Here is a 13073-nt window from a genome sequence, read left to right on the forward strand (position 1 = left end):
ATGCAAATGGATAAGTTTGTGAAACAGTAATAATTCTATTTCTAGACGTACTTTATTACCAGATTATTTATGGTGCCATTTACTAAATGGAGTGTTGGATTTCACTGGGCTTAACTGGGTTGAAGTTATCCAGACACCAGTAACCCACATCAAAACCAGGACGAATCAAGAAGTAATTCGAGTTTTCTGGCGTTCTTGCCTCAACAATCTAGAATCTAGGGCACTATTCTAAGATGATCCTCCTCCTTTTTGGTTCGAAAGATTTCTCTTTTCGTGATTTTTCCGGTCGAGGAGGCTGTCTGGCCACGCTGCGGCTCTTGGAGAGCAGGTGATTACTGATCACTAGTGTTTTCTGGGCGAGACAGTTGTGCTAACCCCCTCCCCTTCCTCCGCCCCCTCCTCCTCCCAGTCTGGAAAGGTGCAGGATCCGCTAAACCGTGCATCGCACAGCGGCGGCCGGAGCAGGCGCGGGATGGTAGCGCGTCCCCAGCAGAGCCAAGGCGGGCAGCGAGAAAGCTTGGGGAAGGTACGGGCGGGGAGTCGGGGTGCAGACACCGCCGGGAAAGAGCAGAGGGTCCATTGGGCGGGGGAGGCAGTGGCCGAGTTGCAGGTGTGGAAGAGGCTGCCCCAGGCCCACCCTTTGCAGCCGAGGGGGCGGGGAGCTGGGCCGCAGGGGCCCGGAGACCGCGGACGGGGCGCGATCCCCGGGCGCTCGCTCGCCCCCCTTTCCCAAGGTCCCGGGGGACGGGGCCCTCGCCCGGGGGCCCGGCCTGCCGGCGCCAGCACCGCAGCGCCCGCGGCGGCCGCCACTGCGGCGCACTGCCGGCCGCCAGGGGGCGGGAGCGGCGCCGCGAACAATGGCCGCGCTCGGCCGCGGGCCTGGGAGGGGAGGAAGGGAGGGAGGGTCGGTGCCGCGCGCGCGGCGCAGGTCCGCGGGGGTTCGGGGGCGCGCGCGCGCGCGCGTGCCGGGCGGGCTGGGGCGCGGGAGCGGCTGCGTCGGCGGGGGCGCGCGGCGCGGGCCCGGGAGGGCGCGGCGGGAGCGCCCGAAAGGCGGGCGGAGGCGGGGGGCGGGGAACCCGAGGGCTGGAAGCCGGCGGCGGCGGCGGCCGAGCGGGGTCAGTTCTCTGTGGTGTTTGCCAATGTTGGAGTCGTCTGCAAAGTGTCCCCGGCGAGAAGGTAAATACCCTCGCTGGGGGCGTCCGGGAGGCCCCGACTTCCGCCCCGCCGGCGGAGGAGACAGAGGGCGCTGGGGAGCGCTGCGGCGCCGCGGCGCGCGGCGAACCCCGCGGAGAGCGGCCCCTTGGCGGCCTCCCCTCCCCCGCGCCTCCCTCCCTCCTCGGGCGCTGTCGGGGTGGGGGAGGGGGAGGGGATGGGGGAGGGGAGGCGGGGGCAGGCACCGGGGAGGGGTGAGTGAATGGGGGGCGCGTGCGGAGGGGGTGGGACGACACAGGTGTCCCGGGGGGAGGGGCCGGGAGGGAGGCGCGGAGGCCGGCTCGAGGGGATGGAGGGGGCCCGTGGGTGCGGGGGTCTGAGGGGGCCGGGGGTGGGAACGGAGGAGGCGACACTGCGGCGAGGGAGGGTCCCTGCGCGGCGAGGGGAGACGGGGGGCCGGTCCTCGGAGGGTCTGCCGGGGAGGGGCCGGGGGCGCGGGAGGCGCGGCGGGGCGGGCCGGGGGCGCGCCGGGGGCCGCCGGCGGTGGCTATTTCTGTATAATGGGCGAGCGATGAAGACGTAAGGCTCCGAAACGGGGAAGGTAGGTGGGGCCGAGCGGGGCAGAATGTATCCTATGACACGCAAGTTGTGCCGTGGCTCCTGCGAACTACTACGGTTGAGGGCTCGGCTCACAGGGGTGGTTGGCAGCTAGTGACCTTGCCGAGGTGAAGGGAGTTGGGCGGAGAGACAAAGATCGGTTCCAGAATCCACCCGGAGAGGACGGAGCCTCCCGTCCTCGGGGGAGAGCCGGGCACTGTGTGGATTGGGTCCACAGAGGCGATCGGGGAAACGCTTCAGCTGGGATCCTTCTGGAGAGGGGGCGGGGATAATGGCCTTGGGATCTGAAAATCCCTGGAAATATGTGCAGAATTTTGCACTTGCGGAGAATTTTCTTTGGAAAGGATCTTTACTTGGCGTGACGCGTTTCCCGCCCCCCACCCCCAACTCCCTTCCCCAAAAGGTTTAAATCTCCTTGGGTAGAGAAGGACCATTCAATTAGCGGAAGATACTAAAGGCTTTTAAGTTGGGTGATTCCTGCAGAAGAGATGATCTTTTAAAGGTGTTTAACTGTTAGCTGAAAACCTTCAATTTTAATGTTTGATTTCACGATTTGGGGGAACTTTGAGCTCTAATCACTTTTTCTGATGCATCCTTATATTTTAAGAAACCTTGATGAATATTTGAAATCAAAACTGTGATGGGCACGCGGGATAATAGTAACCTTGTAGGAGAAAAGATTGCAACATTGCTCCTGGAGGCTATTTCTTCTCTGTCCTTGCTTCTCAAGATGATTCACACATACCACGGTGTACTGAGCTGCAGTAGGAAAAAAAAAAATCTTGTTTAATAAAACCATCAAGATCCAGATACTCTGCATCTCGATTGTTTTGTAATTTGGCAGGTTTTTCATTTTTTAGTTTGTATTTTATTGCAAACCAGAGATAACACATACTACTCGAATTGTAAATTTGCTGCATTTTGCAGCAGGCCTATATTAAATTTGTGAAACTTAAACTATGTGATGTCTACGGTTTTGTCCTGCTATGTTTTCAGCTCAAGGCACCGGTTGCCACATTCCATTCCATGGCAGTGTAGTTTGAAATTTATTTCTAAGTGGTCATTAGTTGGTAGGACGTGGTTCAGATTTCTTCACCCATCACTGATATTTTCTTTAAAAATCTGTGTTTTGTATTTGTGAAAATGTTGCTGTATAATCCAGGTTTGCACTGTTAACTTCAGATAGACTGCCATGTAATTTTTAAGTTACATTTTTTTATTTGGAAATAATATCAAATTTACAGAAAAGTACCAAGGATAAGAATAATGCAAAGAGTATTCTTGTAACCTTAACTCAGAGTCACCTGTTACCATGTTACAATTTATCATTTTCTTTCTGTCACACACACAATGTTTTTTTCCTAGACCATTTGAGGATAAGTTACATACATCATATTTCTTTACTCCGAAATAATTCAGCATGGAAGACCATGTAAATTTCACATTTTAGCTTACTTGCTATGCCTGGAATGAAATTCTAGGAAGGAGAGGCTTGATCTGGTTGTCAAGGAATATGACAACCAAAAAGACCTAAGCTGATTATCAGTTATTAGCATACAAACAGCATAGAAAGTGAGGTTGAGTGGTTTTTCTGTATTAGAATCAGGTTCTGAAAGTTATAATGGGCCAGTGTGTTGGGTTTTTTCCTCTGTGGTTAACCTCCTCTTTACATCTGTTCCTCTGTCTTCTTTTGTACACTTTGAGCACTGGATATCGGATCATTTATGTGTACAGATCATAACAAAGTCTAGATATTGCAAAATTGAATTTTGTTATTAAACTGAATAGTGGAGACATGCATGCTATAATCAAATCATATCTAGATATATTCATGCCTTTTCTAGATACTCAAAATATTAGGTGTGTATATAGAATTCATAATAATTATAATTTATATTTTTGTGTCATCGATTTTGATGAAGTTCTATATAGGATCCTTGCCGTTATTGTTTTAGAGATCAGGCCCTTTGTTACAGGAATATTTTTAAGGAGTTGAGTCTTTATTTATAATTTCACATATAATGGAGGGAGGGGGACTTTGGACCAGACAAAACTGAGTTTTAATCCTAGTGTTGTGACCATGGAGGAGTGACCCAACTTCTAGAAAAATGGGGATTATCACCTACATCCCAAGGTGATGAGGATTAAATGAGGTAGTATAAATATGGCAAAATATGGCACCTGATATTTAAAATTGGTGTCTGATAACTGTTTCCTTTTTTATTTGGCTGGTAGTATGTATGTGGGTGTTTTCCACTGGAATGGTTCATGGAGTGAGACTTCTCTAGAATATATTATAAATTCTTTGTTGTTGTTGAGTTGCTAAGTTGTGTCTGACTCTTGCAACCCCATGGACTGTAGCCTGCTAGGCTTCTCTGTCCGTGGGATTCTCCAGGCAAAAATAATTGACGTGGGTTGCCATGCCCTTCTCCAGGGAATTTTTCCAACCCAGGGATCAAACCCAGGTCTCCTGCATTGGCAGGCGGATTCTTTACCACTGAGCCACCTGGGAAGCCTTCGTAGTCTCTTGGGCACTGTTAAAATATGTACCGAATTGTTCTGTTTTTCTTACAGAAAAATAGTTATTTGAGGTACTTTTGAAAAGAAATGAAAATGAAAAACTTTTTTAAAACACTGTTTAAGAAGCCCGCGAAATTTTTAGAGTAGGAAGCTTTGAGTTGGTATTCAGTTTTATAGTGGTTTGGATTCTAAGAATGGGACTAGTAAATATTTTGCTTTTCATATTGTCAGATAAGACACTGAAGTGAGGGTTGCCTGTCGGTTGTGGGATAGGTGTCAATATAAGATGTTGTATAGATATAGTAATTTAGTAATGCCATTTTATAAAGCAGGATTTAATTGTTGAGGATTTTATAGCTTTAATTTTGCACAGCTTTCAGTTAATCAGATGAGCAGAATGTAATTCATAATACACACAGCGAGTGATAACAGCAGTACATTTCAGATTCATGTTGGACCTTTAATTCTTCAGGAGTGGCAGGTCCTCTCCAGTTAGTGGTGCCTTGTCTCCAGAAACCATCCTTCCTGTTTTTGTTTAGTAGCTTGGAATCTGGAACTACATGTCCTAATGTGCCTGACAGGGTATCACCGTAGGGCACTTTTGGGACATGTGAATAGGTTTCTCTAAAAGTACATAGTTGTAATTGGAATGAATGGTAGCTGGAAACTTTTTAACAGACAAAGGGAAGGTAGATTTTATGACGCTGTAGGCAGTACAAAATGCTCTGCATTTTATTGACATGACTTGATATTTTTATCAGATTCTTTTAAATACAGGACAGTAGATGTGGCATGTCTTTAAAGAAGAAATGAAGTTTAAAGAGATGTGCTCTGGTGGGCATTCAGATTGTCCATGGAATAGCTGAAATCTTTATATTGGTATAAATCTAATGTAACTTGTTTGTGGAAAAAAAGTAAGTTCAGAGTTTTTATCCTGTGACTTCCCAGAGTGCTGTGACAGACAGATTCGTTTCATGTTTTAATTTATACAGATCTTTATAATTGTGAAGGAAAGGCTTACAGAATTTTTAAAATTGTATGGTCAGTTTTGAGTGAATAGGTGCTTTTGTTTTTGCTTCTTCATAAAACTGCCTTTTGTGTATCGGAAGATTAGAACTTCCGCTGTATTTTATTGTGCCTTTTTCTCAGGATCAGCCACCAATGTTGCCAAACTCTAATATTGAAGAAACACATACAGGTCTATAGATAAGCATTTTTAAATTAACTTTTAGAGGCATACATGAAATAAAAACAAAGTGAGAGTTTTTTAACTTTGGGAAATTCTTATTAAATAATGTCAAATTCCAAGAAGTAAGGGATATTAGATTACTGAGATGCTTTTAGTAGTTAATTCATATTTTAATGTCCAATTGAACTTTTTTCAATTAAAAAAAGAAAATTGGCTTGATTTGTAGTTTTACATATTGGTGGTGTATTTTGACACCATTTCACTAATGCTGTACTTTTTAATGATTTTCTCTTGAATAAAATGTAAATGTTTCAGTTTGATAATTTACCACTTTCAGATTCTAGCATTAATTATTTATTAATGTTGAACAGGGAATTGATTTTTTTGGGTTTGCCTAAATATATTAGTTAATACCTAAAGCATCATAGAATTATAGAACTTTAGAGTTGACCGGGATTGTCTTACTTATTGCCACATAACAAATTACACCAGAAATTAAGAATTTAAAGCAGCAAATATTTATCATCCCAGTTTCTGTGGGTTAGAAATCTGTGCTTATCTGGGTGCCTTTGTCTCAAGGTCTCCTAGGAGGTTGCAGGTAAGCTATTTCTGGGGCTGTGATCTCATCTGAAAGCTTGACTAGGGGAAGATCTGCTCCTGAGTCATTCATGAGACTCTTGGCAGGATTCAGTTCCTTTCGGTGTCTTGGACCAAAAGCCTCAGTTTCTTTTGGGCTGTTGGCCCAAGGTGTCCCTCAGTTTTTTGCCACGTAGGTCTGTTTACAGGACAGCTTACAACGCGGCAGCCGGCTTCCCACAGAGCAAACAGGTGAGAGAACGAGAGCAGGTGACATGCAGGAGGGTAATGATGGTCTTTTTATAACTCAGTCTTGGAAATGGTAGCTTGTTATTGCTGCTTTCCTCTATTCATTAGAGGCTGCCTACCAGAGGACTTGCATTTACTTTTTAAAAATTAAAAAAGAAGAAAATAGAAGCAAAAGGAAGAACTCTTAAGATACACAAAGTAACTTACCAAGGCTCAAAAGGCGATCTCCTGAAGAGCTTGGACTAAAATGCAGATTCATTGGTACTCCGGCCTTGTGCTATTTCTACAACATGCAGTTCTCTTGAAAAATATAAAAACTGGCATAGATGCTGAGGTCACTATTATAAGAAATAATTGAATACTTTCAAAGTCATTTTGAATTGACTCTAGTGTGTCTTCTTGAAAAAATGGTAGTCAAAAATGTATATACATATAAACACACATGCATATTCTTATGGGGCCTGTATATACGTATCTCAAGAACCTTTGCTTTAGAGGGAAAGTTCAGTATTAAAATTTTTTAGTATAAAAGTTTCTATACAAGTGATTGAACTTAATTTTTGCTGTATATAAAAGTTGTGATAATTTTTGGGGGGGACTGTAGATAACTTTTTGTCTAACTTCTCATTACAAGATCCATTTATTTATAAGTTTGGGTTTTCCTGCCCTTCTTTGCTATCTTTCTTTTGGGTCGTGGGAGTTGTAGGATCTTGTTTGATCCCTGGTAGTGAAACTATGGAACCGTGCCCCCTGCAGTGGAAGCATGGAGGCTTAACCCCTGGTCTGCCAGGGAAGTCCCTGATATCTATTTTTAAGTTAAGTGTAGACGAGATTTGCCACATGAAAATAATATAGCCATCGCAAGGAGGTCAGACCCATAAGGAAACAAATCCAAATGTAAGAATAGAATGTGTCACAATGGCGATTTTCTTTTTGAAAATGTTATATAAAATTTTAATATGCATGCAGTTTTTTGTAATGATATTAAAGCCAGAAACAGAAAAGAAACAAAACTAGGCAGCTTTACTGTGTGCTCTTCTCCATTCCACCTAAGAGAGTATGTATGTTACATCTTCACGCTTAATTTATCTTATAGAGGATGGGAACAAAGCTATTTAAAACCTTATTGGAGCAAGGGAAGTGTATATTAAGTATTAATCTGAAACTTTTAGGTTGTTTTAACAGCTTCACTTTTGCTGAAATTGTAGAACTCTAGAACCAGAGGAGACTTTGTTCAGCCTAGATCTGCTCCATCCAGTATGGTAGCTACTCACCACGTGTCGTTAAGTTTAAATAACATTAAAGGAAGTTTAAAATTTGCTTTCTCATTTGTTTTGGCCACATTTCAAGTGTTCAGTAGCCACATGTGGCTACCAGTTTGGACAGTGAAGATCTAGAATATGTCTATCATCGTAGAAAGTTCTATGCTGATCTAGATCTGCTCCATTATATATTTGATTTTGGTCACGAACATGTGTTTAAAGTGCTAATCATTGTGATCACCAACTAAGTTGAACTTTTATTTCTTCATTTTCGTTTTCTAGTTTTTGGAGCCGTGAGGGATACAGCACATTGGTCAATATTGTTTTAACATGCTTCAGATAAATCAGGTGAGTTTGTGTTAAGGCATGTCACTCTTATATGGTGCTTGGGCCATAAATCACAGAGCATTTTAACTCAGCTTTTCTATAACCACAACCTGACCACCACTTTATAGAGCAATTATATACTATATATTTGTCATAGGAAGACTGCAGGGCAGGTTATGTAAGAATTAGAGCAATAGTCCTGAACGCTGGTAAATTTTGAGTGTTAACAGCAGAAGGTTCGTCTGTTCTTTCTGATATCATATCCCTCCGGGACTTGGTGTATTCAGGAGTCATGATCGAGCTTCAAAAGGTGGCAGTTCTGCAGACTGAAAGCACTTCTAGTGACAGATCTTGTGAAGTAGTTGTATCAGTGCTTTAAAAAATGATTCGTTTTTCTGGGGTGCTGGAGAAGGCTAAAAGGAAGTGCTCTGCTAAATAAACTATAGCATATAATGCCTTAGACTCACTGTAAAAAATAGTTTTTTTAGGTCTTGGCATTTCTCCAAGAACTTTATACCCTTTGCCTAAGAATCTTACCCTTTCTGAACAAAAAAGGGTATTGTATCATAACTGTAATTTTAGAAAAGTACTTTATTTCACATTTGCAAATCAGGAGAGGAGTAATTAATCTGACTACAAGAAGAAATTACATTTTTTTGTGATTTGAGGGAGTAATAATACATGACCTACCCTCTAATCCCCGCTCTATGAAGTTCACCTTGCCTAGGAAATCTCCAGTTCCTCTGCCTCACGTACCATTTCTGAGTCAATGACTTCTAAGTTTATATCTCATCGAGAACTCTTTTCTGAGCTTCAGACTTAGGGAGTAGTTACCAACTTGATCTCTTAGCTTGGATATCTTTCTCCATCCTGGACTTAATGTGTGCCTAGGAAACAGTCTAAATGCTTCAGTGAAACTAGACTCTTTCAGGTCCTAGATTAAGCATGGTTGTTCCTGCTCTACCTCTCCCTGGACCTCTTCTCACTCTCCCGCCACCCACCTCTTGCCCTGTGCTTGGTTCAGTTGACTCACAGGCCTGGGATGTGCTCTCCTAACACCCTGCCCTTTTATTTAATGACACTCTGACATTTTAAATTCTATTCAAATAGGTAATGTTAATTAATAATTAACATGTCTTCCTTGTTACTTGGTTTACTGCTGAATCCCCAGGTCCTAGAATAGTTCTTATTGTCTGCCATATTTACTTATTTGCTGGATGAGTGGGTGAATGGCGCTAGGTTTGTCACTAAAGCAGGGAGATCTCCATCCTTGTCAGCAGTAACCACAGTTGTGTTGTAAGTTTTGGTATTGTATGATGCCGCTTCACCCAGATGCCATTAATGTAAATCTCTCCTTTATGCAAAGTTGATCTTTGATTTTCTCCTTGAATTAGGCAGTTTTCTTGGGTAGCAAATACTGCTTTCCTCAAAGACGTTACTCACACAGGCTAAAGGGAATGTACTGTGTTTAGTGCTTCCTGTGCCTTCAGGGTTGCTGTCAAGTCCCACTGGCTGCATTGATGGCGCTTTATGGGATGAGACTTGCAAACTGCACTGTGGGTGTGAAGTTCCCCCTAAGTGACTGTATGGATACCTGCTGTTAATTATATGGGTACAGTAATTCTACCACAGATAGATAGAAATTATCATTTGTTTTATGTCAGACCACATCACTGAAAATTATGGTTTATGGATCAGTCCTAATGAGGATTTACTAACCCTCAGTGCTGCTGGTCATGTTGAACCAGGTCTTGCAGATAAAGACTAGGCAACATTCTGCATGGCCTCAGCAGTTCCCTGCACTTTGGCTAGAAATTGTCCACAGTGCCAGGAGATAGACATGCTTTGCTTGTAACAAATAAGTATTTCTCAGCTCACTTCAGGACCCTCTCTTGTTATTGATTAAGTTTTATCCTCCCAAACTGTTCAAGTCTGAGAGAAAAAACTAACCTAATTTGGAATAGTAGGAGTTTTAGAGAACACTTCCTCTTTGGCCAAACCTAAAGTCACATTGAATTTTTAAACTTACAAGTGATTTTTATGTTTTGTTATTTTTATGGTGACTGCTTTCGCATTAGGGAGAGAGTTCTCAAGATAAATGTGAAAATGCATGAAAAGGCAATTGAAGCTGGCATTTTGCAGCAGTTGAGATTTTTCACTTTGTGACTTTCAGTAGTATCTTTAGGATTTAGTAGGTAAATTTTTATTTGGGAGGTGTTTTGTTTCTTAAAATTCCTGATTAGTACTAGCAAATTATTCCATATGTGTTCCTAGAACTAGTTAAAAGCTAGAGTATTGAATACTGAGTTACTTGGTATGCTCTTTGATATTGTCTCTAGCTGACATTATTACTAAGAAACATAAGAATGTACCATGTTCTGCAGCCATAATGATACTTTTGCCTTTAAATTATTCTTCTCATTTTTACTTTAACCTTTTAAAAGTGTGTGTTCTTATCCATGTACAACTCATGGAGAAAAATTAGGTGGTATAGGTATATAAAAAGGAAAAAAAAATCACCAGTAATTCCATTATTCTTTTACAGAAATAATCACTGCTAACATTTTGGGGTGTATACTTCTAAATTTTTTTCTATGCAGGTATGTTTTTATGTGAATATGTATTATTTAATAAAACTGGGATTATGTAATACATAATACTCTGAAGTGATTTAATCCATAGTTTGAAAACACTAAAATGTATTTAATCAAATCCTTATTGTTAGACAGATTTGGTATTATAGTTAATGCCACCATGAGTATTTTTTTATATACTTCTGTGTTCCTTTGTCCATTATTTTCTTGCAGTTAAATATTAGAAATGGAAATACTATTCAAAGGAATATGCAGATTTTAAAGATATTTGATGCATAAATACCAAAAATACAAAATTATATTTATTAGAAGTTTATCAGAATGCCTGTTTCTCTATTTCTGTGACAGATTTTCTGTCTCTGTCAATCTGTCTGACAAAAAGTGATATTTTAATTTGAATTTCTATGATTTGCTTATATTTGTCTGTGTTTTGGCTTTTGTGAATTGCTTATATGTTTTCACTGGCATCTTTATCTTTTTATTTGTAAAATTTCTTTGGATTATATCCCCTTCAGAATTTTCTAAGTTAGTCATTAGTTTATTTTCTTTCATTCATTCAACAAATAACTAATGGTAACCTGTGTTTCCAGCATACTGTACTAAGAGTTTGGATCTTTCTTCCTGATGATTAATTAGTAGCCCTTAGGGCTTCCTGGTAGCTCAGCTGGTAAAGAATCTGCCTGCAATGCAGGAGACCCAGGTTCAATCTGTGGGTTGGGAAGATCCCCTAGAGAAGGACATGGCAACACACTCCAGTGTTTTTGCCTGGAGAATTCTATGGACAGAGGAGGCTGGTGAGCTATAGTCCATGGGGTTGGGAAGAGTCGGACACGACTGAGTGACTGACACTTTTACTTTGAGGGAAAGGAAACCATTTCAACATTAATTTGCAGCAAATATAAATTGAGAAGCCACATGTGCTGTGAAATGATACTTGAAAATTAGTGACCGAAATAGGGCAAATGTTTTCAGATTAGTTGGTGAGGCATACTTGACTGGGCAGTGTGTCCCAAGGGGTTGGGAAGTCTGTGTTAGGCAGCTGTAGCATTGGGACAGTCCAGCAGCAGGGATTTAATAGAAGTCTAAAGTGGTGATTCCTTCTAAAGAGGTTTGGTAGTTGCTGTTGGGAACATGGAAGCTTAGGGGATGCTTTAAGGCCTGATTCAAGTGAAGTAGGAGAATAGGGAGAACAAAATAGAGTTTCAATGCCAGAAAAGTGGAGAATCCTATAGAACAAGAGGGAGCCAGGTATTACATAGAAAGAATAAAGTTGTATCAAGGTATACTGTAAAATGTAAAGCCAGGGATTGGTCATTAAGAAACAAAAGGTCTAAAGTTTAAGGGATAATGATAGTATCCCACAGGTCTGTTGTGAGGAATAATTGGGATAACAAAGGCCAGATGCTTAGCGTTGCTCCTAGTACTCTTGTTACTTCTGTTAAAATTACTATGACTGGTATTGTTACTATTGTTGCTCTGGAGATTGTTGAGAAAGGAGGGCAGATGTTTAAGTTGGTCATTAGAGTAGGTAATTGGGGGAGTGAACCACTTGAATGTTTCTCAAGGCAGGTCAGCTACAAGTGCTCTCCTCTTTCTTACCATATGCCCCAGAACTGTCCTTTTCACTTAAAAGCTGCTGGTACTTACTGTTAGTTATTTTTCTTCAAAGTCTGGCTTTGGAGTAGGGTCTACAGTCTGCCTATCCCTTTTTAAATTCATAGTATGCAGTTTACAGTTAGGGGATTAAAAAAAGTGGTAATCACAGGGAGGTTAAAATGTTTAAGAAGGATTTTGGCTTTCTGCCATGCTGGCATAACAGGATTTGTCCTTTGGATAGCCAGCTTCCAAGATAGCCCCCAGTGATCTCTGCCACCCTTGTGTTAATCCTCTGTCAGGTCTGGCCAATAGAATATGGTAGAAGTGATGGATCGTTTCCAAGGATGGGTTATAAATGACATTGTGGAAGACTTCCCTGGCAGCCCAGAAGTGTGCTTCCATTTAGGGGGCACAAATTTAGTTCCTGCTGAGAAACTAAGATCCAGCATGCTGCAGAGTGTGGCCCCCTCCCTCTGTGTCACCCTGCCTGGCTCACTCTGAGAGTAGTTAGCTGCCGTGTTGTGAATAGCTCACTGGAGAGGCCCACATGGTGAGAAATTTGAGGTCTCCTGCCAACAGCTAACAAGGAACTGAGGCCTTTAGCTTACACTGTGTGACTGTGCCTTCTTGGAAGCAGGTCTTCTGGCCCTTGTGAAGCTTCCACCCCAGAGACTACTGGCCCACCAACGTCTTGACTGCAGCACCATGAGAGATTCTGAGCCAGAACCACTAAGCCAAGCTGCTCCTTGATTGCTGAACCTTAGAAAGTAGATTTAAAAAATGCTTATTTTTTAAGCCAGTAAGTTGAGGGTAATTTATTATGCAGCAGTAATATACTCTTTTTGCTTAAAAAGCTTGAGAGCATATATATGTGTGTGTATATATATATGTGAATATATGTGAACAATGGTTTTTAGACATTGGATGACAGGTGGCAACAGACTGTGATCCCTGAGAGAACAGAAACAATTGGAAGTAAGCCCTTCTATT

General features: G+C 42.2%; 1 protein-coding gene across 12 annotated transcripts in view; it reads left to right on the forward strand.

The window, feature by feature from the left end:
• Window positions 1-446: 446 nt before the first annotated feature.
• Window positions 447-13073, forward strand: part of STAU2 (staufen double-stranded RNA binding protein 2) — a 322176-nt gene continuing 309549 nt past the window's right edge. For 4 of the 12 annotated variants that reach the window (XM_055431760.2, XM_055431764.2, XM_055431763.2 and 1 more), the window contains exons 1-2: window positions 1027-1176; window positions 7849-7914. In XM_055431760.2, coding sequence (XP_055287735.2) covers window positions 7897-7914 — 18 coding nt within the window. In that variant the 5' untranslated portion in view covers window positions 1027-1176; window positions 7849-7896. Of the gene's footprint in view, window positions 527-1026; window positions 1177-1387; window positions 1407-7848; window positions 7915-10438; window positions 10494-13073 lie in introns of those variants that run through there. The other 8 variants (XM_055431762.2, XM_055431767.2, XM_055431766.2 and 5 more) reach the window with 6 other exon arrangements.

The sequence above is a fragment of the Moschus berezovskii genome, chromosome 16 (genome assembly GCF_049115385.1).
Source record: "Moschus berezovskii isolate FMDL1 chromosome 16, NW_MosBer_1.0, whole genome shotgun sequence".
NCBI lineage: Eukaryota > Metazoa > Chordata > Mammalia > Artiodactyla > Moschidae > Moschus > Moschus berezovskii.